General features: G+C 47.0%; 5 protein-coding genes across 5 annotated transcripts; 3 read left to right on the forward strand and 2 right to left on the reverse strand.

Annotated features, from left to right (window-relative positions):
• Positions 1 to 1,703: 1,703 nt before the first annotated feature.
• kcnj9 (potassium inwardly rectifying channel subfamily J member 9) lies at positions 1,704 to 7,389 on the reverse strand. The gene is made up of 9 exons (XM_086172210.1): positions 7,293 to 7,389; positions 6,757 to 6,822; positions 6,316 to 6,681; positions 6,023 to 6,236; positions 5,749 to 5,950; positions 5,480 to 5,672; positions 4,410 to 4,607; positions 4,204 to 4,334; positions 1,704 to 3,329 (listed from the first exon to the last, which is right to left on the reverse strand). Exons 3-9 carry the CDS (start codon positions 6,593 to 6,595, stop codon positions 3,063 to 3,065), a joined length of 1,485 nt encoding a protein of 494 aa, XP_086028336.1. The 5' UTR covers positions 6,596 to 6,681; positions 6,757 to 6,822; positions 7,293 to 7,389; the 3' UTR covers positions 1,704 to 3,062.
• A 1,624-nt stretch (positions 7,390 to 9,013) lies between these two features.
• eif3f (eukaryotic translation initiation factor 3, subunit F) lies at positions 9,014 to 11,915 on the forward strand. The gene is made up of 8 exons (XM_086172250.1): positions 9,014 to 9,173; positions 9,609 to 9,679; positions 10,118 to 10,197; positions 10,294 to 10,431; positions 10,675 to 10,766; positions 11,048 to 11,184; positions 11,386 to 11,499; positions 11,759 to 11,915. The coding sequence occupies exons 1-8, from the start codon at positions 9,062 to 9,064 to the stop codon at positions 11,834 to 11,836; spliced, it is 822 nt and encodes a 273-aa protein (XP_086028376.1). The 5' UTR covers positions 9,014 to 9,061; the 3' UTR covers positions 11,837 to 11,915.
• A 262-nt stretch (positions 11,916 to 12,177) lies between these two features.
• LOC147219409 (MICOS complex subunit MIC26-like) lies at positions 12,178 to 13,126 on the reverse strand. Its single transcript, XM_086172256.1, has one exon. It carries the CDS (start codon positions 12,992 to 12,994, stop codon positions 12,476 to 12,478), a length of 519 nt encoding a protein of 172 aa, XP_086028382.1. The 5' UTR covers positions 12,995 to 13,126; the 3' UTR covers positions 12,178 to 12,475.
• A 2,197-nt stretch (positions 13,127 to 15,323) lies between these two features.
• On the forward strand, positions 15,324 to 19,542 carry dnaaf6 (dynein axonemal assembly factor 6). Its single transcript, XM_086172258.1, has 6 exons — positions 15,324 to 17,741; positions 18,111 to 18,168; positions 18,272 to 18,377; positions 18,552 to 18,648; positions 18,891 to 18,976; positions 19,152 to 19,542. Exons 1-6 carry the CDS (start codon positions 17,505 to 17,507, stop codon positions 19,276 to 19,278), a joined length of 711 nt encoding a protein of 236 aa, XP_086028384.1. The 5' UTR covers positions 15,324 to 17,504; the 3' UTR covers positions 19,279 to 19,542.
• A 444-nt stretch (positions 19,543 to 19,986) lies between these two features.
• znf622 (zinc finger protein 622) lies at positions 19,987 to 24,506 on the forward strand. Its single transcript, XM_086172215.1, has 7 exons — positions 19,987 to 20,104; positions 20,751 to 21,327; positions 21,945 to 22,202; positions 22,497 to 22,659; positions 22,806 to 22,912; positions 23,136 to 23,267; positions 24,160 to 24,506. The coding sequence occupies exons 2-7, from the start codon at positions 20,763 to 20,765 to the stop codon at positions 24,291 to 24,293; spliced, it is 1,359 nt and encodes a 452-aa protein (XP_086028341.1). The 5' UTR covers positions 19,987 to 20,104; positions 20,751 to 20,762; the 3' UTR covers positions 24,294 to 24,506.
• The last annotated feature ends 187 nt before the right edge of the window (positions 24,507 to 24,693 follow it).

A 24,693-nucleotide genomic window follows, 5' to 3' on the forward strand; every position in this document is an offset into this window, starting at 1 on the left:
GGGGTGGTTCCCTGGCCCGAGTCAGCGACGGGGCTACCCTCCCTGTACCTCCCTGGGACTCCATTGGGCGGCTCGGTTTGGACCTCACAGTTGACTGTTTGTCTGACCGGGTTCGGGGGCGGGGCAGAGGGTCGGGGCCGCCGGACCTGGACCGGGTTCTGGTAGGGAACGGCAGGAGGGTGGAGATGGGACTGGAGCAGCCGCCTGTAGTCCACGGGATGGAGCTGAGGGTGGGGCATGATGTAGGCCGGTGCCTCCATGTAGGAGGGCTGTGGGAAGGGGGGCATGACCATGCCGTAGCCTAAGGAGAAGACCCAAAAAGTTCAACTCTGACCTCAATGTTCTCAGACTCCTCTCCGCCATCTCAAAACTCCTTCAAACTGCACTTCCTGTCGCGGCCGTCACTCACCCATGCCGGGGAAGCCCGCGAAGGGGTTGTAGAAGGGCAGGGGCCACTGGTAGTGGACCAGGGGTGGTGGTGGTGGTGGTGGAGGAGTGTGGAGGTAGAAGAGGGGCCGGCTGGGGATCTGAGGAGGCGGTACCGGGTCCTGACCGGCGCAGTGCGCACCTGGATCCTGGATCCCGGAACTCGGGGCAGCGCCGCCGTCCGTTGAGGGTCTGCTCACCGCCGTCGGCGCCATGACGGACATCCCGGAAACACCACAGCTGAGCGATCGGGGAAGGAAGTGGCCAATCGGAAGCCAGAAGGGGCACAAGTAAGCCGGCGCCTTGTAATACTGAGGAAAAAGTAACGTACGTAAAGTTTCCCCGCAGACTTGGCAGCGTTACCTTCTTCAGTCCAGGTGCGGGGCTGCTCGCGGCCACGTGATCGAGCGGCGCGCGCCCCACGCACCTGGGCTTAAGTAGCGCGAGCCCCCTCCGGGTTGGAGCCAATCAGCGAGGAGGAGCGCGGCGCCCTGCAGTGCGCGAAGGCGCCGCTAGATGGCGACAAAGAGCAGCGGTTGCCGCTCGGCTGTCAGAGGACTCCGGAGCGCCTTGAGACCGGATGTGACGTAGCGGCACTTCCGCCTCCCAGCAAGGAAGGAGGCTCTCCCTGTTGTCTTCATGATAATAATAATAGTCATGCTGATAATAATGAAAATAACAAGTTTAACTTAAATAATGACCATGATAATAACTTGAGTCAGATGAAAATTATCATTGTAAAGTAAAATAATAATGATGTTGATAACAAAAAAAAATGATGGGATGTAAAATAATAATAGCAATAATGTTGATAACAATGAAACTAAAAATAATAATTTAAATAGCTTTATAGCAATGAAAATTATGATTGGAATGTAAAATAATCATAATTGTAATAATAATAATGTTGCTAACAATGAAAATAATAAGTGTGGTATTACGTTACATTACATTACATTGCATTTGGCAGACGCTTTATTCCAAAGCGACTTACAATCGAGGACATAGGGACTGCAAATACACTTGCAAATAATTACTGTGATAACAATGAAAATAATGATTGGAATTTAAAACAATAACAATTATAATAATACAAAGAATAATAATGAGCAAATGCCGGAAAAGTCAATTCCCAACAGAATCATGAAAAGTATTTTTGATTCTGAATATATATTCAAAAGCCCAATTGAAACTTGTATTTTAATCTAAAACACCAACCTGCTAATGATCCCCAGCCAACATCATTTGACAAAAAAAAAAACATGCAAGCAGTGACGGATTCTTTATTTACTGCAGTTTATTTGTGTCTAACAATGAGTCCTTATATATTAAAAACATCAAGTAGAAATGAAGGCGTCCGACACGGCAGGCGGGGGCGGAGGTTCGGGCGGAACCGAGCAGGTCCGGGTTGTGCTTGTCATGGACGCGGGTCAGAGTCGGGGTGCAGAACAACCTGCGCTACGTGAGACACGACAATGAAGTCAAGAAAATATTGATATGGAAGTCTTTCCTTACAATTCATGGATCCAAGGTCAGACACACAGAAACATTTAGACTGTGGGGAAGTCACATTTCATCTGAGTGTTGTTTTTAGGGCGGTGCGTGAACGGGTCCCACGTTTGTATCTATTAAAAAAAGAAGTTTATGTTTTGTTTCGGCGCAGACGACCAGACGAAGAAGGGATTCAGGATGTCGACAGGGGAGCCTGTGATTGGAGGAGCCTCCCCCTCCCCCAAGGGGCCGCCATCTGTGCACGCCAGCAGGTGCGTGAAAAGCGGGCTTACATTACCATGGCAACTAGCCCAAACTGCCAGGTGTGTGCCTCCCACACACACACACACACACACACCAGCCAATCACAGCCTCGGATGGAGGCGGGTCAGGAACATCCGTGCGCCCTGGAAAATCATCTCCGAGGAGACGCCTGCGTCTGGGTGACGTCAGCCGGCTGTTCGGGCTTCTGCGCGCACACCTACCATCACCCTGATATGTTGCCCTGGCAACGGATCACGTGAGCCACCTTTTGTTTTGCAGAGGTCGGGGTGCTGGGCTGTCAATCAAACGGTGACGGGGGTGAATTGTGCAAACCGAAGAAAAAGGGGGATTGGAGGAAAAAGGCCTCGGGGGGGAACCCAAAGTCAGAACGTGGGAGAACGTACACACACACACACACACACACACACACACACACACACACACACACACACACACGCAACATTGTTGTTGTTTTGCTTTGCTTCAGCATCACTTTCCGTATCCATGGCAACGCTATACTTCCTGTAAACACTGGCTTGCTCTCATGACTTCAATCTTTTGTCCCGATGCAAAGAGACAAAAAAAAAAGGAGGAATTTAAAAACAACGATCAGAAATGAGGGTCTTGGATTGGAGGACCACGTCCACATCTGGGCTTCTCAGCAGGTTCTAGTTCTGAGCGTGAGGAACCGAACGTTCCCTGTCCCCATGTTGGGTTCCCCCCCGACAGAAACCGCCCTGTTGTCGTGAAACACCGAGTTGAACCGCACCGCTGCTTCCACATCGATGACAGTGTGAGTGTGTGTGAGAGTGTGTGTGTGTGTGTATGTGAGAGTGTGTGCACTGTGATAACACCAAAGGTCTTTGTAAACATTCATTCATCTAGGCCTCTGATTCTGATTGGTCGGTGGCGACGCTGCCGTTCAGCTCCCCGGGCGCCGTCGGCTCGGGGACGTCGGTGGTCTCCCCGACGATGAAGGTCGGCGCCCCACACCTGCTGCCAGCGGAGCCGGCATCCGGACGCTCCGCCGCTTGGTTGACCAGCGTGGGCTCCTCGTCCAGCCTGCTGGAGATGGACCAGTACAGGTGAGCGTCCAGTCTGGCCGCGGCCAATGAGAGCTCACGCGCTGAGCAGGAGGGCGTGTCCACCTTCAGGGGGGAGAAGAACATGGACATCTGGTGTTAAGTTGGAGGAACAGGTGACACGTTCTCCTCAGAGATGTTCCTTCGTACAGAAGCTACAAGTAGAAACGCTTCCTCAAAGAGAGACGTTTCCCTTAAAGGTCAAAATAAGACATTTGTTGGTTCAACAAACCTTTTTTCCGAGATGTTCACTCAGTGACGTGAACTTCAGAGAGTTTTTTTACGCAGAAAAGTCTTTGACTCAAAAGGGACCTTTCCTCAAACAGAGAATGTTGCTTCAAAGAGATTTCTGCTCACAAAAACACACTATACAAAAGGGATTTGTTTAAGAGAGACGTTATCTCAATGAAATGTTAACTTAACCAGACATGAGCTCAACCAAATTTTAGCTCAAAGTGACGTTAGCTCAACCAGATATTTCCTCAAAGAGACATAATCTCAACTAAACGTTAGCTAAAACAGACATTAGCTTAACCAGATGTTAGCTCAAATAGACGTAAGCTCAACCAAATTTTATCTCAAAGAGAAGTTAGCTCAACCAGATGTTAGCTCAAACAGACGTTTGCACAACCAATGTTTGCTCAAACAGATGCTTGCTCAAACAGAAGTTAGCTCAAACAGACATTAGCTTAAAAAGAAGTTTGTTCAAACAGATGTCTGCTCAGACAGTAATAGCCCAACCCAATCTTCGCTCAAACAGATTTAACTCAAACAGATGTTAACTCAAACACAATTGCGCAAACAGGTGTTAGACCAAACAGATGTTAGCTCAAACAGATGTTAGCTCAAACAGATATTAGCACATATACGCATGAGCTCAAACAGATATTACCTGCAACAGTTGTTATCTCAAACAGATGTTATCTCAAACCAATGATACCTCAAAGGTGTGGTGGAAGGCGCCATAGTCCACGTCAAAGAAACCCTCTGCCAGGGACATCATGGGGCTGAACCTGTGGCCCCACAACACCTCCTCTGCCAGGTAGGAGCTCCTCGCCTGGCATGTCATCCCTGGGTGGAAACAACCCACGGTGAACCCCTTCTGGAAGTGGGAACCCCGCAGAGCCAGGAGAAAGGATGTCTTACCGGTAGCCTCCACCATTCCCTCCAGGATGACCACGATCTCAAAGTCCTCCTTCTCCAGCTGCGACTGCGACATGTCCCAGAACGCCGAGCGGGCGTCGATCTCGTGGGAGATCACCAGCGGCGACACGAGGAAGAGGCGGTCGTCTCCGGTCTCAAAGCCCACGCTGATGTCCGTCTGGTCCAGAGGGATGAACTCTCCTGGACCAATCAGAGGCGAGGACTACAATGAAGCGTGTGTTTGTTTCCTGCTGAAGCTAACATGCTATATAAACCTCACCAGATAGATAAGCTATCATACTATTACAACTTCAACCAGATAGAGGGGCTAACATGATATATAAACCCTAACCGGATAGAGAGGATGACATGCTATATCAACTTCAACCAGACAGATAAGCTAACATGCTATGTTAACTTCACCCAGACAGATAAGCTAACATGCTATGTCAACTTCAACCAGACAGATAGGCTAACATGCTTTGTCAACTTCAACCAGACAGATAGGCTAACATGCTATATCAACCCCAACCAGAAAGAGAGGCTAACATGCTATATCAACCCCAACCAGAAAGAGAGGCTAACATGCTATGTCACCCCGACCAGAAAGAGAGGCTAACATGCTATATCACCCCAACCAGATAGATAGGCTAACATGCTATATCAACCCCAACCAGATAGATAGGCTAACATGCTATGTCACCCCCAACCAGACAGGGAAACTATTAACCCCAAGCTGATAGGTAAGCTAATATGCTATATTAACAAAGCTAAAATAGATTTTTATCCCAACCGGATAGGCAGGCTAACATGCTATATCAACTATCATTGCCCTGACCAGACAGGTAAGCTAATATAGGTCATTAACCCCAACCACAGGCAGGCTAACAGCTATGTTAACACTAGCCAAGATGTAATAGCCGCCGCAGTTTTCAATGCTTGCTTCTAACGCTCTTTCTTTTCTTCTTCTATCTCTAATATCTCCACCGTTTCTTCAGGAGGATCCACCTTCTACCCCTGGTATCTCCATGAGCCCGGACTCATTCCTCTGGCGGCGTGAAAGTTCTTCTCACCTTCCTGCGTCTGTTTGGACTTGATGAGTTTGGCCCTCATGTTGGCGCCCACGATGTGGGAGCTGCGCAGGTCGCCCACCCGGAACATCAGGCACAGCTTGTCGTCCCTCAGGGAGATGACGGCGTGTTTGGAGAACACCAGCGTCTCGGCCCGTTTGTTGGGCTGCGAGATCTTCACGAACATGCAGCCCACCTGGAGGGAGGGAGATGATTCGGAGGCTTCCAATCAGACGTGGAGGAGAGCGGCGTAGGAGCCGGGGGTCGCTCACCATGAAGGCGTTGACCATGGAGCCCAGGATGGCCTGCAGCAGAAGCAGCATGGTCCCCACCGGGCACTGGTCCGTGATGACCCGGTGTCCGTAGCCGATGGTCGTCTCCGTCTCGATGGAGAACAGGAAGGCGGAGATGAAGCCGTTGACGTTGTTGACGCACGGCGTCCACGTCTCGTCCTCCAGGTGGTCCAGATCCCCCCTGAGCCCACCGGAGAGGAGATGTTCGGACAGGATCCGAAGGTGACCGCGAACCGCACCTCCTCCTCCTCACCTGCAGTAGGCGATCAGGTACCAGATGGCCCCGAAGAAGAGCCAGGTGACGGCGTAGGCCATCACGAAGACGAAGAGCGAGCAGCGCCAGTTCAGGTCCACCAGCGTGGTGAAGATGTCCGTCAGGTAGCGGTAGGTCTCCCGCATGTTCCCGTGCTGCACGTTGCAGCGGCCGTTCTTCTCCACGTAGCGCTGCCGCTTGCGACGCGCCCTCGCTGCCGAGGGGAGGGGAGGGGCGAGCCGATCGATAATCAATCATCCGGAATCCCATTCAAATCGATCGGCGTGACTCACCCCAGCCGAACCGGCCGCGCTCCTTCTCCGCCCCCTGGGGTTTCTTCCTGGTCAGGTTGGCCGTGGCCTCCCGCTCCGCCATCTTGGACTGGAAGGACCTGTTGCCCTTGGCGGACGGCGGGGGGGACGGCGCCGTCTCCGTGGTAACCACGTGACCCAGCTCCTCGGACACGTTGAAGACCGCCGGCGCCTCCGACGCCTCCCCGCCATCCGGCCTGTCGTCCACCGGGAGCGACAGCGAGTCCGGGCGGCAGGGGAGGACCGAGTTCTCCAGAGCCATGGTGTGTGTGTGTGTGTGTGTGTGTGTTATTGATTCCCTCCCAATAGACTCTTTATCACGATTATTGATGCAACATCTGCTTCAGCCTGAAACACACACATGCACAAAAGGGTGACGTCACATATTTACACACACATATAAACACGCACACACACTCTCACCTGGCGTTAAAGCGACCAATGAGAATCCATGGAGATGTCCTGAGGTCAGCGACGCTGCGGGTCCACCTGACGTCACACAGGGGGAGGCGTTACGTCATTGCGTTCAGCCAATCACACGTATGCCACCCTTATTTTTATGGTTGATAAAACAACTTCATATATAAAACAATCACGACGATAGCAAGATTGACATCCGGGTTTGATCCTCGCCGACTTCCGGTGTCGGTTCGGACGGAAGCGGCCCGTCGCTTCCTTACGTAAGAAACCGATTTACGGCCGTAAACACGGACGAAAAAAAACACCTGGGTCTCCGTGCGTGTGCGTGTGTGTGTGCGCGCTCGCGTTGCATCCAACGGGTAAGGCACGCACGCACGCGCACTCACGCACCAACCGCATCCGTTCTACGCAGTCCAGCCATCATCCCTTCTACGCGCACACGCACACGCCTAAAACAAAGGCCGCCGCGATCACGACCACACGCACCGCGTTTCTATGGAAACGGGTGGACCCTCTGGACGGAGGATGGAGCTCCTCACCTTGCTCTTCTTCTTCTTCTCCGTCTCCATCTTCTCCGTCCGCCGGCAGGTGCGGAGCGGCGGAGCGGCGGAGGATGCGGCCGTTGGCCCCGCCCCCTCCGGAGGGGGAGGGCGATTTGTAGTCCAGCGATAAAAACTACAAACGCCTACTTCCGGGAAAAAAATAAACGTCGAATTCGAGGGGGGATTTTGTTTTCATTTTTTTTAAATTTTTTTATTTTAATTATTATTTTCTAGACTATAGACTGAGATAGATAGACGGAGAGCAGAAGTCAGCATCTGTGAACAGCAGTATGGCTTTATGCCTAGAAAGAGTACTACAGATGCAGTATTTGCATTGAGAATGCTAATAGAAAAGTACAGAGAAGGCCAGAGGGAGCTTCATTGTGTTTTTGTAGACCTAGAAAAAGCATATGACAGGGTGCCAAGAGAGGAGCTCTGGTATTGTATGAGGAAGTCTGGAGTGGCAGAGAAGTATGTTAGACTGGTGCAGGACATGTATGCTCGCTGTGAGACACTGGTACGGTGTGCTGAGGGGATAACAGAGAAGTTCAAGGTGGAGGTGGGACTCCATCAGGGATCAGCTCTGAGCCCCTTCTTGTTCGCAATGGTGATGGACAGGCTGACAGATGAGGTTAGAGAGGAATCCCCATGGACCATGATGTTTGCAGATGACATTGTGATCTGTAGTGAGAGCAGACAACAGGTAGAGGAAAATCTAGAGAGGTGGAGGTATGCTCTGGAAAGGAGAGGAATGAAAGTTAGTCGCAGCAATATATAGAATATATGTGTGTGAATGAGGGGAACTCATGGAGAAAGTTGACTCGCTGTGGCGACACCTGACGGGAAAAGCCGAAAGAAGAAGAAGAATTTTCTCATTTACAGATATTCATTGAACATCGATCTTATCTTTTTTTTCCTGAAAGCGGACGTTGTGGCACATTTTTTTATTTTTTTATTTGTTTTTGTCTTAAATCGTAGCTGAATTTCAGGGTTGTGTAAATTAACAATCAACCATGTAGGGGTTTTAACATTAAAATGTAAAAGGGATCATTTTACTGATTTTCTGGTCTATATTTAACTCATGTTAAAAGTAGTGGTTACTTGTTCATCGTGTTGTAGCGAGTCACGAATGTTGGGGTTTATGTTGATGCTTGTTTTCTGTGTGATTTTTGGATTGCTGGGAATTTTGTGGGTGTGGTTTGGGGAATTCTAAGGTTTTTACCTGGAATTGAGCGGGAACAGTTAGTTGTATTGCAGGCTTGTGTGGCTTGGCTGTGGCCAACAACAGCTATTGATTATTAAACGGACGTTTTACCGTCAACCGGGTGTGTGCCCTGACTAAAATACAACAGTAGTGTTGTTTCTTCCTAATTCTGCATCAATTTTCCTGTCAATTTGGACACAACTTACTGTGGATTTCTTGCTCATAATAGCTTTTTTTCAATATAAAGATAATAACAGATTTTTAATTTCACTGCAATTTGTCTGTCACATTTGGTGCCATTTTATTCCCTGGACATTTTGAATGTAAAATATTTTAAAATTTATCTGTACCAGCTTTTTCTATTTTTTTTTTAACTGTTTATAAGCTAAGTTCATATTAAAAAATGCCATTAAAATTTATAATTTGCAGCTAATTCTGAATGTACCTGTTGATTTCTGTCCTGCTCCCTCCCACCGATAGGGGGCGCTAAAGTGCCGGCGCCCTGTTTGACAGAACCATCGTTTAAAGCCGAAGAAGGAGTCCAGCGGCTTCCTTTCCCAAGATGTCGGTGTACGGGCCGGTGGTCAAAATTCACCCAGTCGTCCTCGCCTCCATCTGCGACTCGTACGAGCGGAGAAATGAAGGGGCGAGTCGTGTGATCGGGACTTTACTAGGTGAGAAAATAGAAAAAAATTGCTCTGTTTTGTATAATCGCTCTGACGGTCGCTATCCAAGACTAGCTAGCCTCAGTTAGCTAGATGCGCTTAGCTAGTCGTCGTTAGCCGGCTGCTATTAGCCACCCTACGTGTTTTCGGCATGGTTATTTAGCATGTTGCTGTCAGCTAGCTTCCGTTAGCTTGGCAGGTAATCCGTGTTGGTCTGACTCAATTGCATCATGAGCTATTGCTAACTAGCTAAAAAGCATCTCTCTTAACAGCTGTCGGACTTCGTGGGTAATTTAAACAGTTTAATCTGGAAAATGTGTCTTGTCAACAGACCATCGGGCTTCATAGCTCGCGAGGTTACGTTTGTTATGCCAGTGGAGTCAAGACGACTACAGCCACACCAAGGTTGTGTGTGTGTGTTGTTAAATCTCTGTCTTTCCTCAGGAACCATCGACAAGCACTCTATAGAGGTGACCAACTGCTTCTCTGTCCCCCACAATGAGTCTGAAGACGAGGTACGTATTGGCATAATAGACAAAAGAGTTTGATATGGACTAGAATGTGCGTTATTGAATCCAATGAAAATGGGATGTGTTTACTTTTGCCGTCATTAGATACAGGCAGGTTCTCTCTCTTGCTCGTAAACAGGGCAACACATGCATGTGCAAACACTGTGCTAGTGATGAAGCAGAATTGTCAAGTTGGAAAAAAAATCTCATGAATAAACCTAATTTAGCCAAAATGTGTCCTGGCCCCTGGTTGCTGTGAATCCAAGAATTAGTTACGTCTTGTGTGTTGTTCCAGTGTGAAAGGAGGATACAGAGAGTAGGGTTAGATGGAGAAGGTTAATTGGCTGTGGTGACCCCTGAAGGGAAAAGTTGAAAGGAGAAGAAGAACAAGATGTGTGTTGTTGTTTCTTTGGCCATGTGTTCAGTGTCGCTCTCCGGTGGCAGGTCGCCGTGGACATGGAGTTCGCCAAGAACATGTACGAGCTTCACAAGAGGGTGTCGCCCACTGAGGTCATCATCGGCTGGTCCGTCATCGTTTCCGATCACATTTGCCTTCCCAAATATTTAGTTGTGGTCGTAGAGGGAGGAAACACTCACCCTTGTGTCCTCTGTCCTGACAGGTACGCCACGGGCTTTGACATCACCGAGCACTCTGTCCTGATCCACGAGTATTACAGCCGCGAGGCCTCCAATCCCATCCATCTTACCGTGGACTCGGCGCTGCAGAGTGGCAAGATGAACATACGCGCCTACGTCAGGTCAGCTGCTCCGCCGAGGCATGTCAGTGTTAGAGGTCACCAGATACTTCCATCATCGAGACCTCGCGACGTAGCTCTGGAGCATCTTCATGGGCCTCCATGCTTCTGCTGTTTGTCAGATGTGACAAACAGCAGATTTTTCTGATTTGTTAGATTTGACAATGTGAAAATTCACCAAACATCCAGGTCTCACCATCCAGTGTTTTGAGAAGTGTAAGCCTGGATGTTTCCGCCCTCTCACAGCGCACAGATGGGCGTGCCTGGAAAGACCGTCGGTGTGATGTTCACCCCCCTGACTGTCAAGTACATCTACTACGACACCGAGAGGATAGGAGGTAAAACTCAAACACACACACACACACACACCGATTCCTAACACATCCCCAAAAACCTGGGGAGAGTCAAGTCAAGCAAACACACACCGAGCCACACTCCCTTAGGGTTAAGGTTAGGTTGCAGGTTCTAACCACCATCTCTGAAGTGGCAATCCTCAAAATTGTTTATCTGAAGAACCCTATAAGTCTTGGGCGGCCTGTTCAATGGCACCGTCCCCAAGCTTGTCCCACTGTCCCAAGAGGAATCCGATTTCTCAGTGGTCTTTTTGTGGGTTTTCCAGTGGACCTCCTTCAGAGGACTCGCGTGGCGCCCACCCGCACCAAAGGCCTGACCTCGGACCTGTCCCAGGTGGCGAGCTCGGCGGGCCGGATACAGGACATGCTGGCCACCGTGCTGGCCTACATCGAGGACGTGCTGGTGAGGGTCCCGCCCGGGAGAAGTGTTGTACTTCTGAAAAGTAACTTGAATAGTAATGAAGTAGAATAAATAAAAATGGAGGCAGCTTGATGACGTAATAGAATTTGCCTGAACATTTGAGGAAGCGGTTTGTCTGATCCGAACAGACTAAGATGTCGGCGGTTCGCTTCCGTTAGCTTGAAGCCTCTTTCTCCCCTATAGTCCGGAAAGGTGACGGCCGACAACAGCGTGGGCCGGTTCCTGATGGACCTGGTCAACAAAGTGCCCACCATCACCGCGGAGGACTTCGAGAACATGCTCAACTCCAACATCAATGTGAGGCTCCCTCCTTTCTCCTTCCACCTCCTCCTCACGTTCTACCTTTTCGTCAGACCTTCTCCCACTCACACGCTGTTTACTTCACAGCCCTGTGTCCTCAGTTAACCAGAACAACTTTTATTTTATTAATTTATTTATTCTTTTATTGCCTCTTACTGTTCTTTTTGTAATTTGTGTGTTTTTTTTTTGACAGATTTGATGTTTTCCTCTCTGAATCACCGTGTTTTCAGTGTATAAAGGCTGTGTGTCATTGCAGGACCTGCTGATGGTGACCTACCTGTCCAACCTGACCCAGGCTCAGATCGCCCTGAACGAGAAGCTGGTGCTGCTCTGAACGACTGACTCGGGAGTAGCTCATATTTAATTTTTGTACTTTTTTTTTGGCTGGTGTGAATAAAGGATTTAAACAGTCACGTGGACGCCTCCTCCCCCGGCAGGATTATTTAAGTAAATACACTTGTATCGCGGTGTGGAATGAAGTCCACCTTCTGGGCTGTGGTTGGGGTCTTAGTTTTGGACTTAAGTGATAAAAATGAATTTCTTTTTTGTAAGTAAGATTTCTTGAAAAACTATCCCCCCTTTCACAGAAATGCAACTTCCTACCAGGAAACACAGAAAGCTTGTTTCTCCTAACAAATTCCGGGACTGTTCAAAAATTAATTTTGCCTGAAAAGATTAGGAACACATGACTTTATTTCTGTCCCTCCAAGTGACGTCACTAAAGCTTTAAGATGATGTCACTACCCATGAGAAGTTTTCTTTCTCCCCGTTATTGTGTCAAACCGCAGATCTTCTGATAATCCTTTTTTTTCCGGGGTTGAACCGCGGACGGTTAAACATGACAATCGGAACCGCAGCGCTGAAATAACGGGACGTGTTTATTTCCACTAGAAATGTACATTCGTAGTCGCAGCAGGTCTTGTGACGTCATAGTGCAAAGGTCACCCTGAGTGTCCCGGATGTCGGGGCTCCTTCACGGCCCGTCGGACTTAAGCAGCTTCTCCGCGGCGGCGTAGCCCCGTACGGCCGACTCGTACGCGGAGTCCGCGGCGGTCCGGACCGCGGCCGCCGCCCGCTCCGGGTAGTAGAGGGACGCGCTGAGGAGGACGAGGCCCGCCGGGTACAGGAGCCGCTTCACCCGGGAGCCCCTGGCGAGAAACAGGCCGAGGACGCCGGTGAGGCCGATGACCCCGGCCCGCGGGTAGAAGTCCTCCGGAGGGTTCCGGAGGTACGCGAACGCGTCCCCGCCGAGCTGGACGGCGCCGCGGACGCTGGGCTGGACCCGGTCGAAGGTGCTCCGGCAGCGGGCAGCGTAAGGCCCGGCCCGGGTCCGGAGGGAGGCCACGCCGCGCTCCAGCTGGCCCGCTTCGGGCTCCACGTACTGACCCCGCGGCCTCGGGGCGGCATACAGCGACAGCTCCTCTCGGTTGACCGGGGCGGCGGCGGGCGTGTCCCGGTCGCCGGGAACCGGGGAGAGGGTCCCCGCCGTCATGGTGCTACCTGTCACCTTGAGCGGTGCTTCGCAGCGGGGGAGCGACGGCGTCCCGGGAGGGACACCGACGGGATCGCGGTTTGGATCGAACCGCGTGACACTAGCGGGGATTCTGATTGGCTGCGGGGCGAAAGCGAAACCGGAAATTTGGGGTTTTCGTCCCGGAACACATTGTTTTAAACCTTTATTGAACTTAAAGTATAAACAAACAAACATGGCTCAATTCAATCTTTTTTTTTTTTTTAATATTGAACATAAATACTACCCACAAATATACATATGTACAAATAAACATGGCAAGGTAGAACTGAATATCAATCTCAATATCAATATCAATTTCAATCTTTGTAGTTACTGCTAACAGTTAAGACAATTCATATTTCATTATATTTCTTATTCTTCCTCCTTTCAACTATTATCTATTATTGTTTATGTTTTTTTTTACTTGAAACTCTGGCACAACAATTTCCTTCGGGATTAATAAAGTTGTTCTCATCTCATCTCATCAATGAAACAACCAGGGATGAGGAAGCAAAGGACATAAGGACAATTGTTCCGTATGTAATGAGATGAGATGAGATGAGATGAGAACAACTTTATTTATCCCGAAGAAAATTGTTGTGCCAGAGTTTCAAGCAAAAACATAACAATAATAGATAATAGTAGGAAGGAGGGAGAATAAGAAATACAATAAAATATAAATTGTCAAGGTTAAGGCTATCAAGTGTTTTAAGGTCTTAAGTACAAAGATTTGAAGATTCCCTGCGGCTGAGGGAAGAGGAATTAAAAAGTCTGATAGCCTCAGGTAGGAAAGACCTTCTGTGGCGTTCAGTGGAGCTCCTTGGTGGTATCAGTCTACGACTGAAAGAGCTCTGACAGGACGTCAGTGTGGCATGCAGGGGGTGATGGACGTTGTCCATGATGCTGAGGAGCTTCCTCAACTAACGTCCTAATCAGAAGTTAACCCTCATATTATGTTAAGGGTCAATTTGACCCATTGGGTCGGTGGGTGAAATGGGTCAAATTGACCCTTAACATAATAAGAGGGTTAATAGTGTTAACGGTTTGTGAGAAGTGTATATTGCTAGACAAAAAAAAGAAATTAAAAGGAAATAATTAAATAAATAGACAAATAAAATTAAAACGAAAGGGGGGAAAAAAAAACTTGCAATGGGAATATAACATGTAATTCAGTTGGCGGTTCACAGGGAATCTCAGACATCAAACTGTATATTTTTTGATTTGGGGATTTTTCCATAAGCTTCAAGGATTGCTTATATTATTCAAAATCGTTTATGAAGAAATTAAAATTTGGGGAACAATTTTGCATTCTGTCTTTGTGAATGAAGAACTTGGCCAGGCTTAAAGTAACATTGACACAGAGTTCATCTCTTTTGTTGCTTAAAAGTAAACCAAATGTTATGTCATCTCTTGAATCTCTTGAGAAGGAAACTGGTGACAATGGAAAATTATTTTTTACCCATCATTTTACCCATCAGCTTTGTACTTTTAGCATGAGAAAAATATATGGTCTGTGGTTTCAATATTGTCTTCACATAATGTACAAATATTATCTTCAATATTAAAGGGTCACCTCAGTAATTCCTTAGATGGGTAGATGTTATGCATAATTTTGTGAAAAGTAAATCTCTTTTGCCTTGGGGGGTGTAGGAAGAGTGAGATATATAGTTCTCAGTGTGGCAATCGATTCCTTGTCATATTTATTTAAAATAGTATTTTTGTGTTCATATCATTGTCAATTGTCACTGAAGTACAATTGAATTTAGCCAATTTAGCCAATTTAACATTTGATTAACTTTTCGGAAATAAAAGAGATGAACTCTGTGTCAATGTTATTTTAGGTCTGGCCAAGTTCTTCGTAGACAAAAACAGAATGCAAAAATGTTCCCCCAATTTAACCCTCTTTAAAAACGATTTCGAATTATAAAGAAAAATCTTTAAAACTTATGGAAAATCCCCAAACTAAAAAATATACAATTTTATGAATGATATTCCTTTAGATCCATTGAGCTAAATACTTTTCATATGTATTCCCCGCGTCATTTTTTTTGTTTCTAAAATCATACATTTCTCACAGGCCTTGACTCTTGTTTACTCTTGCAGTTAATTGATTGTATACAAAATAAGCATCCTAATGTTTCCTCATGGCTGTTAAATGTCATTGATGTACGACTGAATTTAGTCACGTTTGCTTGTTTATATGTTTTGTTTGTTTATACTTTATAAGTTCACTAGTTTTTTTTTTATAAATAGTACTTATGTTTCCTCCTGCTTGTTAAATATCATCAATGTACGGTTGAATATAGCCGTGCTTGATGGTTTATACTTTATAAGTTCAGTAAAGATTAAAAAAAAAAAAAACATTTAACAGGAATGAGGAAACATAAAGACACTTATTTTATACACAATCAATTAACTGTAAGGGTAAACAAGAGTAAAGGGCTGTGAGAAATGTATAATTTTAGAAATAAGAAAAAAAGTTGCAAGGGGAATACAATATGGATTCAGCTCGATGAATCTAGGGGAATATCATTCATAAAACAGTATATATGTATTTATATTTATTTTTCCATATGTTTTAAGGATGTTTGTTATATAATTCAAAATTTATTTTAAATAAGGGAGAATTGGAACACAAAAAATGTATTTTTTGGTGATCTTGCGATAGCAGGAATATCTTTCTTATGTTATTAATTAATTTTGATTTTTTTTTTTTGGGGGGGGGTTGTTGATGTTACAAAGGACAAATGTTAAATACATTACAAATCTTTTGGTAGGCATGGGGCAGAAAGTAGAGCAATCGTCTTTGGACTGGTTGGATCCCCGGCTCCCCCTAGTGTGTCGAAGTGTTGTTGAACAAGACACTGAACCCCCCCCCCCCCCTTTTTTTTTTTTTTTACTGTTTATACAATTTCCTACTATTATTTATTATTGTTATGTTTGATTGAAACTCTGGCACAACAATTTCCTCCGGGATAAATAAAGTTGTTCTTATTCTTATTCTTAACTGCGCTGATGGACGGCAGCCTACTGCTCATTATTCATCCATGATGGGTTCAATGCAGAGAACGAATTTCCCCACAAGGGATTAATAAAGGATAAATTATTATTATTCATAATAGTGCTGTGTTGTACATTAAAACTGAATTCCCTTTCCTTGGTGTGGTCTTCATAGGAAAGAAAAATGTCCTTATCCTGCAGCTGCAGTGAAAATCCAGTTCTCTCGATAAAGGCTTCCACATTTAACCAAAATATTTGCGAGTACAAGCAATAATGTATTCCACAGAAAGAGTCATCTATATCAATTTTAAATATTTCTAATGTTTTTTGCTGGGTATAATTTACACATCATTTTGTAAGATAGTTCCTTGATGTTATTGTTAAGACAGAATTTACTACTACTAAGCGATTTTATTCTAATCTAAATCATCATAGTGAGAAGACCAAAACACTCCTACCAAAAGATGTATTTATTTTAACATTTGTCCTTTGTAACATCAACACTTCCCCAAAAAATCTGGTTTAGTATTGACAAATGATGCTGCAGACATTCCTTGGGATAGCATGAAAGATTAGGTCATATTTTTTTGGTGCAATTGCAATACCAAATGTGGCAAATAAATTCCTCATATAAGAACAATTGACAATTACTCTGGGCTGTGAAATTAGCATTTATAATATAATGATTTCTTTTTATCCTGAATACTTCTGTTTTTCCAAAGGTTCCATCCATGTTTACTAAATGAACTTTTTTTAAGCTCCTGATGACGTCACCGAGGCCGCGCGTGACCACTACTTCCGGGGAAATAAAATGACGGTCCGTCGCGACATGTTAGCACGATGAAGTAGCTCGCTATTAATTTGTTTAATTCCCCCCGTTTTTAATGTTCTTTGTCGTGATTGTGGTTTCTCCGGTGTTCGAGAGACACTATTTCGCCCGATTGTGATGATAAACATATTTTAAGTCCCCAACAAAGACAGCTTGTAGATGTAGTAGTAGCGTGAAAATGTAGCACTACCATGAAATGAAGTTAAACTTTTTCTACGCTAGTTCTCATCGGTCATCCAAACTTCGGGAGTCAGAGAAGGGAAGTATCAGGTACTCCGGAGAGAAAAATTATATTAAATGAGTTTATTTTCCTGTTCGTTGTGGGAGTTTATGGGGCCGCAAAAATAAAGATAAGGTATTCCCGGATGGCTGTTCGCGGCTAAAACCGTGTCCCACCAATCACAGGCGTCTTCGTCGGTCCTTGGGATTGTGGGTAATGTAGTTCATCATTCACGACAACGCGAAGGAAACACGATCTTCTCCAAAACGAGGTTGAAATCAAACTCACCGCGGGCTACGGAGCCACTTCTGTCATTAACCGTCCTGCCAAACTTGGGGAAAGTCTGCCATTCATTGTTGAATATTTACGGACCGTTATGGGAAGTTTGTAAGGACACCAACCGCCGTAAATCCTGGGAGAGGTTGCCATGGTTACGTCCAATGTTTACAGTCCGCCGGGCAAGGAGTCCGCATTCTGCCTCTTCTGTGGTTGCGGCTTTTTCTTCTGTTTTTTTCTATAATATCATTTTAAGCCGCTTTAAGACAAAAATAAAAGCTAAGTTAGTACTTTTCCTCATGGAGTGTCTTGGAGTTTCGTCCTTCCAGAACCTGCAGGCTCTCTCTGCCTTGTTGTCACCCCAGCAGACGGAGGAGGAGGAGGAGGATGAAAGCTGCAAGGTAAGGCATCTCCATCTCTATGGAGAATAGCTTTTTGTTTCTACAGCAGAACTGCACATACTTATAATTTCCTTGGATTTATTGCATCATTTCACTGACGCCCTCGGCACTGAACTGCTCTCTGGATATTCCAGAGAAATAAGACAAACTTTATTGATCCCCATAGGGGGTCAAAAAAAGGAAATAAGTATGAATATAAATATAAATAGAAAGACAGAAGATAGCAACACAAAAAATCCATGAATAGATAGACAGCAGACAACAACAACAGCAACATCAAATGTTTTAAAACATCCCTTTTTTTTTCCCTTATCAATCTTCTCTTTTTGAAAACAAGACAAGAAAACCTATCCACTGTCATTTCCACAGACGGCCGCCACCTCTGCACAGCTGGGACCGGGAGACATCGGGCCTTTGCCCAAAGCAGGTGAAGGAGGCGCTGCTTTGTGGACACGCGTCACCGTGATAACAAGGCCTGCCCAGAGAACCCCCCCCCTGTTCACCACGCACCCTTGTTTTGTTTCATCTAGCGTCCACTGTCTATATGAAGAGGAGCAGCAAAGACATCTGGAGCGAAGATGAGGTGGCCGAAGGCTCCCAGTATGACGACCTCTCTGACCTGCGACCTCAGCCGGAGTAAGATGGAGGGGCGGGTGGGGTCCAGGTTTCGATGAGGTCACGTGATGAATCCCTCTGCAGGTCCAACACAAAACAACCAACGCAAATAAGGAACAGTTCCAAAAAAAGATTGGAGATTAATGGCAGGAAAGGCAACAATATGGCATCACAGAAGAGTGCGTGTGCCTGCAGGTACGAGATCCTCCTCAAGCAGACCGTGGGCGCAGAGGACGTGTTCTTGGGCCTGAGCGGGAAGGATCCGTCCTCCATGTGTTGCGAAGCCATGCTGGTAACTTTTCAAAGACCCATTTGAAGTTTCTCTGAACACTGACAGGATGAAAAAGTTGTCAAAGTCACTCTGCACTGGTTCAGACGGCTTATCTGACCTCTTGAGTGGGTGCAGCTGGAGGGGCATGGTGGGCTTCGGGTGCCACCTGCTGTGTTTGTTACACAGGATGAATAATTCACAAGGCTGCAAAGAGCTTGTCCTGTGAATCTGTGACCGCAGGCGCTGGTGTTTTCCACACTCAGGTAAAAATCAAACTCCCGGACACGAAGACGGCGGATGTGGTCCTCGATGTGCAGCAGAAGTTCCTCGATCTTCGGACTCCAAAATAGTAAGTCGAGTTCTTCAAGACGCTGCATCGCAGGTGGATGATTTAACATTCTGTGTTTTATTAGCATTCATTTGTAAAATGTTCACAATCAGTTGAAGCTGTTAAAAAGATTTGGAGAAAAACAAACTGCAGGCGTCCGCTAGCTGCTAATTGTGCTAACTTGTGCCTTTTCCAGCAAGCTGGGCCTCCATTTGCCGCAGGCGGTGCACAGTCAGGAGGGCAGTGCGCGGTTCTTCAGCGAGCGGGAGGAGCTCGAGGTGACTCTCCTCGTCAATCGCACCGTGGACCAAATGAGCGTGTAGTGAGAAGGAAGCTCAGCAGCCCTCACACATCCTCCGTCCACACATCCGTGACCCGGGCTTCACTTCCATTTATCGCAAAACATGAATAAACAGGACTGAAGTGTTCATTTTCTTGATGTGGATGCTTTGGGAAGACCTCTCAGTATCTGATGTTTCGTTTGGGCCAGACAGCAATTCTACTTTAGTTTCGTCTCACGTTTTAATGCACACAAATGTTCACTAGGTGGCAGTGCGGCGCCTCTGCTTCACTACACTCAACGGGTTCGTTCCGCAGGCAGGTCAAAAAATCACAAAAATAAACATAGTTTTGCCTAAATCGTTTTGGGAAATTGTTTTTTTTTTTATCCGCTTAACAAATCTAGCTTCAGGACAATTGAGGGCTCCAGAGGGTTGGGACACTAGAGAAGCCAGGCTGGTATCTCACTTGATAAACTGATAAGACCAGGAGACCAAAATAAATACATATTGAAAGGAAAGGAGAAAACTGCAAGAAATAATTTGCAAATGAGACAGAAATCTATAACCAATAGAAAAGATTGAAGGTGACATCAACAACATATAATTGAGAACTATGTCTCGTGTGGAGCATTAAACTAACGGTAACACAGGAAATGTAAATAAAATAAAACTAAAAACCCTTATGTTGAGTTGTCACGTTGCAGAGTATCAGTATCCTCCCGACCAGCAGGGGGCGCTGGAGGGCCCGTTCAACTACCAACAAAGAAGAGTCACCCGGAAGTGAGCCTCTGGCGTTTTTGAGCACGTTTTCCTCGGAGAAAAACAAACCGGGCACGTCTTTTTAGAAGAAAGTCATCTCACAGAAAAGGTCAGAAACCCTACGGACGTCTGTTAGCCGTTTTAACCCGCTGCGTCCCGTGACGTAACTTCCTGTCGTCCCGGCCGGTTAGCATGCCCGGCTCTTAGCTGCTAGGCTAACCGGGTTGGGCTAACCCCCTTTCCCCGGTTTCAGCCTCTCTCCCGGCGGTCACACGTCGGCTCAACCCGCCGCGGACGGCGGATTCTTCCCCTCCGCGCTGACGGAGAGGATTAAAAGATTGATTTTTACCGATAAAAGCCGGAAGGTTGTGGGGATTTATTGCTAATTGTAAGCTAGTGGAAGGGTAGCTGATGGAAACAACAGTTTAGCCTTCAGTCGAAATGTACCAGAAAGTAGAGTTTATAAATAAAATATTATTATCACTGTTTAAAGCAAATGGGAAGTGACAGCTGCATGTAAGTTATAGACAACAAACATCTAAATTATCTCAATATTCTCAAAGTTAACCAAAAAATCAAGAGGAAGAAAAAGTAACCTGACAAGCTAGGTTTTTTTCTGGAAATTGAAAAGAATTTTACAGGAAAAAATAATTTTACATTTAGAATAGCCCATCACAAAGTTAAATGAAACAAACTTGGAACTGTGGAGATGTGTGGAGTGTGATGGAGATCTAACAAATGTGTGTTTTTGTTAGGTGAAGGTCAGCATGGCGTCCTACACCTGCATCAGCTGCCGCGTGGCCTTCACAGACGGCGAGGTGCAGCGAGCGCACTACAAAACCGACTGGCATCGCTACAACCTGAAGCGCAAGGTGGCCGACATGCCGCCCGTCACCGCGGAAAACTTCCAGGAGCGTGTTCTGGCCCAGAGGGCCGCCGCCGAGAAACAGCTGAGCGATGGCGCCGCCTCGGAAGCCTGCCTGGTGTGCAACAAGAGGTTCTCCAGCGCCAACGCCTACGACGACCACCTGCGCTCCCACAAGCACCAGCGGGCCGAGAGGCAGGCAGTGCTCGCCGCCGAGAGGAAGGTGCAGAGGATGAACGAGAAGAACCGCGAAAAGGGACTCGGCGACGACAAGGCCGACCGTGACGCCACCAACCAGGCCCTCCAGCAGGCGCTGATCGGGCGGGTCAGCCGGGACCAGGACCGGGACCAGACCAGGAGCCAGGGCAGGCCGGAGAGGGCCGAGAAACCCCCGCGCTTGGTCTGGTTGGAGGAGCAAGTGAGGAGGAAGGAGACAGAGGACGGAGCCGCCGCCGCTGAAGAAGAAGGTAACCATGGCGACTAGCGGATGCTAGCAGCTGCCCGTACATCTATGTAGCGTATTTATGTAATCGTAATTTGATGTATTTCATTCACCGTCAGTCATTTTAATGAAAATATCACTGCACGGCTGCAGAGCAAGAAGGTTCTCTCCAGGTTCTCTATCATCAGTCCACAATCAGTCAGCAGGTCCTTCAGAAGGTCCTCAGGTCCACTCTACTATTATCTGTTACTGTTATGTTTTTACTTGAAATTCTGGCACAACAATTTCCTTCGGGATAAATAAAGTTGTTCTCATCTCATCTCATCTGAAGACTCTTAACTGTCTGTAGGTGGGAATGAGAGGGTGAATGATTGACAGCTGACGCGTTAAACCGGGTTAAACCCCGCCTCCTGGCTCCGTGATAGCTGATTGGCTCCAGCCCCGGCGAGCAGGAAGTGTATAAATACCCGGTTTACCAAAGATCAGGAGTTTGGTGTCATAACTCACAAATATTTTAATCATTTCCGTCAAATGTTGCTATATTTCACTGCTTTTGGTCTGTTTTTCTGCTTTGTTTTGGTTGATTTGGCTCATTTCCTGTCTGCGGAGCTTGGATTAAAGTGCCGTCATGTGACCTGACAGATACAGAGGATTGGGAGGACGTTGAGGACGAGGAGATGGAGGAGGAAGAGGAGATGGAGGATGACGGAGCAGAAGGCGAGGAGGCGACAGAGCGGCCGGCCGCCCTGCCCGGTTCCATCCCCGTCACCGACTGCCTGTTCTGCTCCCACCACTCCAGCTCGCTGATGAAGAACGTGGCCCACATGACCAAAGTCCACAGCTTCTTCATCCCCGACGTGGAGTACCTGGTGGACCTGCGAGGCCTCATCCGTCACCTGGGTGGGTTCCCGTGTTTTCCTTTCGGTCCATCGTCCAGGGATGTTCTCGGAGAACGCGCAATTTATCCTTCGACGCTTTTAGGTATAACAAGCGAGACGTAACATCTAGTTCATGTTTATGATCTTTAACGATCCAGGAGGTTCATGAGAACGTGACCAGCTGACTATGAGTACAGGAGGACATGACCACGTTGTGTTTGTTCTGAGCTTCAGTCTCTGACTTTCCCACCGGCCATTCGGGCTCGCCGGCCGCCATCTTGGCTCCGCCGTTAAAGCTTGTCGTCCTGCCGTGCAGGGGAGAAGGTCGGCGCCGGGAACGTGTGCCTCTGGTGCAACGAGAAGGGGAGGTCCTTCTACTCCACGGAGGCCGTGCAGCATCACATGACGGACAAGAGCCACTGTAAGCTCCTCACCGACGGCGACGCCGCCTTGGAGTTCGCCGACTTTTACGACTTCAGGTGAGGAATTATTTCTTAAGGATTTATTTTAAAGTTCTCCCGCTCAATGAGATCGTCTCCGTTGTCCTCCTTCTGGAGGCTTCTGGATCTTCTATGATGTTTGAAGAGGTGAATCCTGATGTTCTCGTCTTCTCGCCGGGCTCCAGGAGCAGCTACCCCGACAGGAAGGAGGGGGAGGACGAGGACGAGGAGCCGCCCAGCGACCTCAACCTGGAGTACGACGACGAGACCCTGGAGCTGACCCTCCCCTCAGGTCACATGACCCCAGAGCTTCCCGCGCCGTCGGCCACCGATCAATACCTACTGATCAAAACCGCGTGTGTCCCGTTCTGAGCGACGCCGGCGTCCGATTGGACGGCGGATCGGAGAACTCTAGCAATAATTAATAGGAATATTGAGGAGGGAAAACAAAGATTGATGTTTTTACTCAGGTGAGCTAAATGAGTGTGTGTGTCGGTGTGTGTGTGTGTGTTCAGGCGCCAAGATTGGCCATCGCTCGCTGATGCGATACTACAAGCAGCGCTTTGGCGTCCAGCGTGCGCTGACCCGGTGCGCCGTGGGCCGGGTGGTGCGTCAGTACCGAGCGCTGGGCTGGAGTGAAGAACCAGGTGAGCAGGAAGCCCTGAGACCGTCTCCATGTCTGTGGAGGTTCTCAGTTCCAGGTGATGGTGAATTCTATGTCTCATTTCAGAGGCTCCTTCAGCTCAACCCGAACAAATCTATTTGCCTGAAACCCTCCAGCGGAAAAAACCTGCTGCCAAAATAAACCCTAAACTGTCCATTAGGAAACCCTGAAACCAGACTTCAGAAAAATACCTCAACCCAGGGGTCGGGAACCTTTTTGAGCCACAAAAGCCAAATATTTCTCGATATGTTTCATCGAGGAGCCATATAGTATTTTTAACACACAGAAAATGAAATAAGTCTTACTTTTAATGCGACCTCTGGTGCTGCATGGATTTGCTCGAAGTGCTGCTTTATATTTAAACGTTTCATCTATGCAATTTTATCATAGCATATAAGACAGCGCAGATCCAAATGTAAATTCCTCTGTCTGCACGGTAATCATCGTCTTTTTTCTTTGTCGCCATCTTTTCCGTTTCGAGGGTCGATGCGGATAAAGTAGTCGGCTATTTGATAAAATTAATTTTATCGACGTGCTCGGAAGCCAGCGGTTCCCAAGCCGACCGACAGGTGACCCGTTAAATTTATCTTCTAAACCAATTTCTGTTTACTTTGAAATGACAAAATCTTCTTCCTTCGTCTTTTCCCTTCAGGGGAATCAACTTTCTCCATCTAACCCTAAAATTATTATGAAGAAATATCACAAGTGTTTTAAAATCAGTTCCAAACTGATTTTTTCTTTTTCGACTCAAAATTGTCCGGGAGCCGTACGGCATCACCAGAAGAGCCGTAGGTTCCTGAGCTTTGGTTGAACCGTTCCTCAGGCCAAGTGTCGACCTTCTGTTACTAAAAGCCTCAACCCTCTGTGGTCCTCAGGAAGCAGCGCCAAGCGGCAGCAGCTCCGGGACCTGAGGTTCGTGCAGAGCATGAAGGCCAAGTGGCTGCTGAAGACGGGAACCAGGCACAACACCACGGCCCAGAGACACTTCAGGCCCCAGGTCATCTTCTGAGAACCCGCCAGGAACGTCTTCTGTCCGAACGGTTCCAGATATTTCAGGAGGAAGGCCGTTGTGAGGGATCTGTTGTCGTTATGGCAACGGGACGTCTCCAGCAAAACAAGAGACTTATTCTGAAAGGTGATTGTTCTGAATGGTTTCACAAGAAAAGGTGTGATGATGACGGTTTTCCCTTAAACCCAATTTCTAATCATTAAAGTAACTCTTCTGAAAGGACACGAATCATTCCAGGTTTCTCTGAAGTTCAAATATTGTTGAGAAACGGTCAGAAAACTCAGGAGTAAAATGAAATCGTGGATTCTAAGAGTGAAAGATTATTAAAGGAAATGGGACGTTCCTCACAATAACAGAATCAGGTTCTACTAAATATGTATTTTTTTAATATAAAATAATT

Source organism: Fistularia commersonii, chromosome 25 (genome assembly GCF_037954325.1).
Source record: "Fistularia commersonii isolate RoL2024-O1a breed Wild chromosome 25, RoL_Fcom_v1.0, whole genome shotgun sequence".
Taxonomy (NCBI): Eukaryota; Metazoa; Chordata; class Actinopteri; order Syngnathiformes; family Fistulariidae; genus Fistularia; species Fistularia commersonii.

Bases quoted from the DNA above. Each gene is read 5' to 3' on its own strand.
- znf622 (XM_086172215.1), top strand. From the start codon at position 20,763: ATGGCGTCCTACACCTGCATCAGCTGCCGCGTGGCCTTCACAGACGGC. The intron at 21,328-21,944 runs GTAACCATGGCG...GTGACCTGACAG, and splicing joins CGCCGCCGCTGAAGAAGAAG to ATACAGAGGATTGGGAGGAC. The intron at 22,660-22,805 runs GTGAGGAATTAT...GCCGGGCTCCAG, and splicing joins GCCGACTTTTACGACTTCAG to GAGCAGCTACCCCGACAGGA.
- LOC147219409 (XM_086172256.1), bottom strand. From the start codon at position 12,994: ATGACGGCGGGGACCCTCTCCCCGGTTCCCGGCGACCGGGACACGCCC.
- eif3f (XM_086172250.1), top strand. From the start codon at position 9,062: ATGTCGGTGTACGGGCCGGTGGTCAAAATTCACCCAGTCGTCCTCGCC. The intron at 10,767-11,047 runs GTAAAACTCAAA...TGGGTTTTCCAG, and splicing joins CGACACCGAGAGGATAGGAG to TGGACCTCCTTCAGAGGACT. The intron at 11,500-11,758 runs GTGAGGCTCCCT...GTGTCATTGCAG, and splicing joins TGCTCAACTCCAACATCAAT to GACCTGCTGATGGTGACCTA.
- kcnj9 (XM_086172210.1), bottom strand. From the start codon at position 6,595: ATGGCTCTGGAGAACTCGGTCCTCCCCTGCCGCCCGGACTCGCTGTCG. The intron at 5,951-6,022 runs GTGAGGAGGAGG...CGGTGGGCTCAG, and splicing joins TACCTGATCGCCTACTGCAG to GGGGGATCTGGACCACCTGG. The intron at 3,330-4,203 runs GTATCATTGGTT...TCCCCCCTGAAG, and splicing joins CCTTCCACCACACCTTTGAG to GTGGACACGCCCTCCTGCTC.
- dnaaf6 (XM_086172258.1), top strand. From the start codon at position 17,505: ATGTTTACAGTCCGCCGGGCAAGGAGTCCGCATTCTGCCTCTTCTGTG. The intron at 17,742-18,110 runs GTAAGGCATCTC...TCATTTCCACAG, and splicing joins AGGAGGATGAAAGCTGCAAG to ACGGCCGCCACCTCTGCACA. The intron at 18,169-18,271 runs GTGAAGGAGGCG...TGTTTCATCTAG, and splicing joins CGGGCCTTTGCCCAAAGCAG to CGTCCACTGTCTATATGAAG.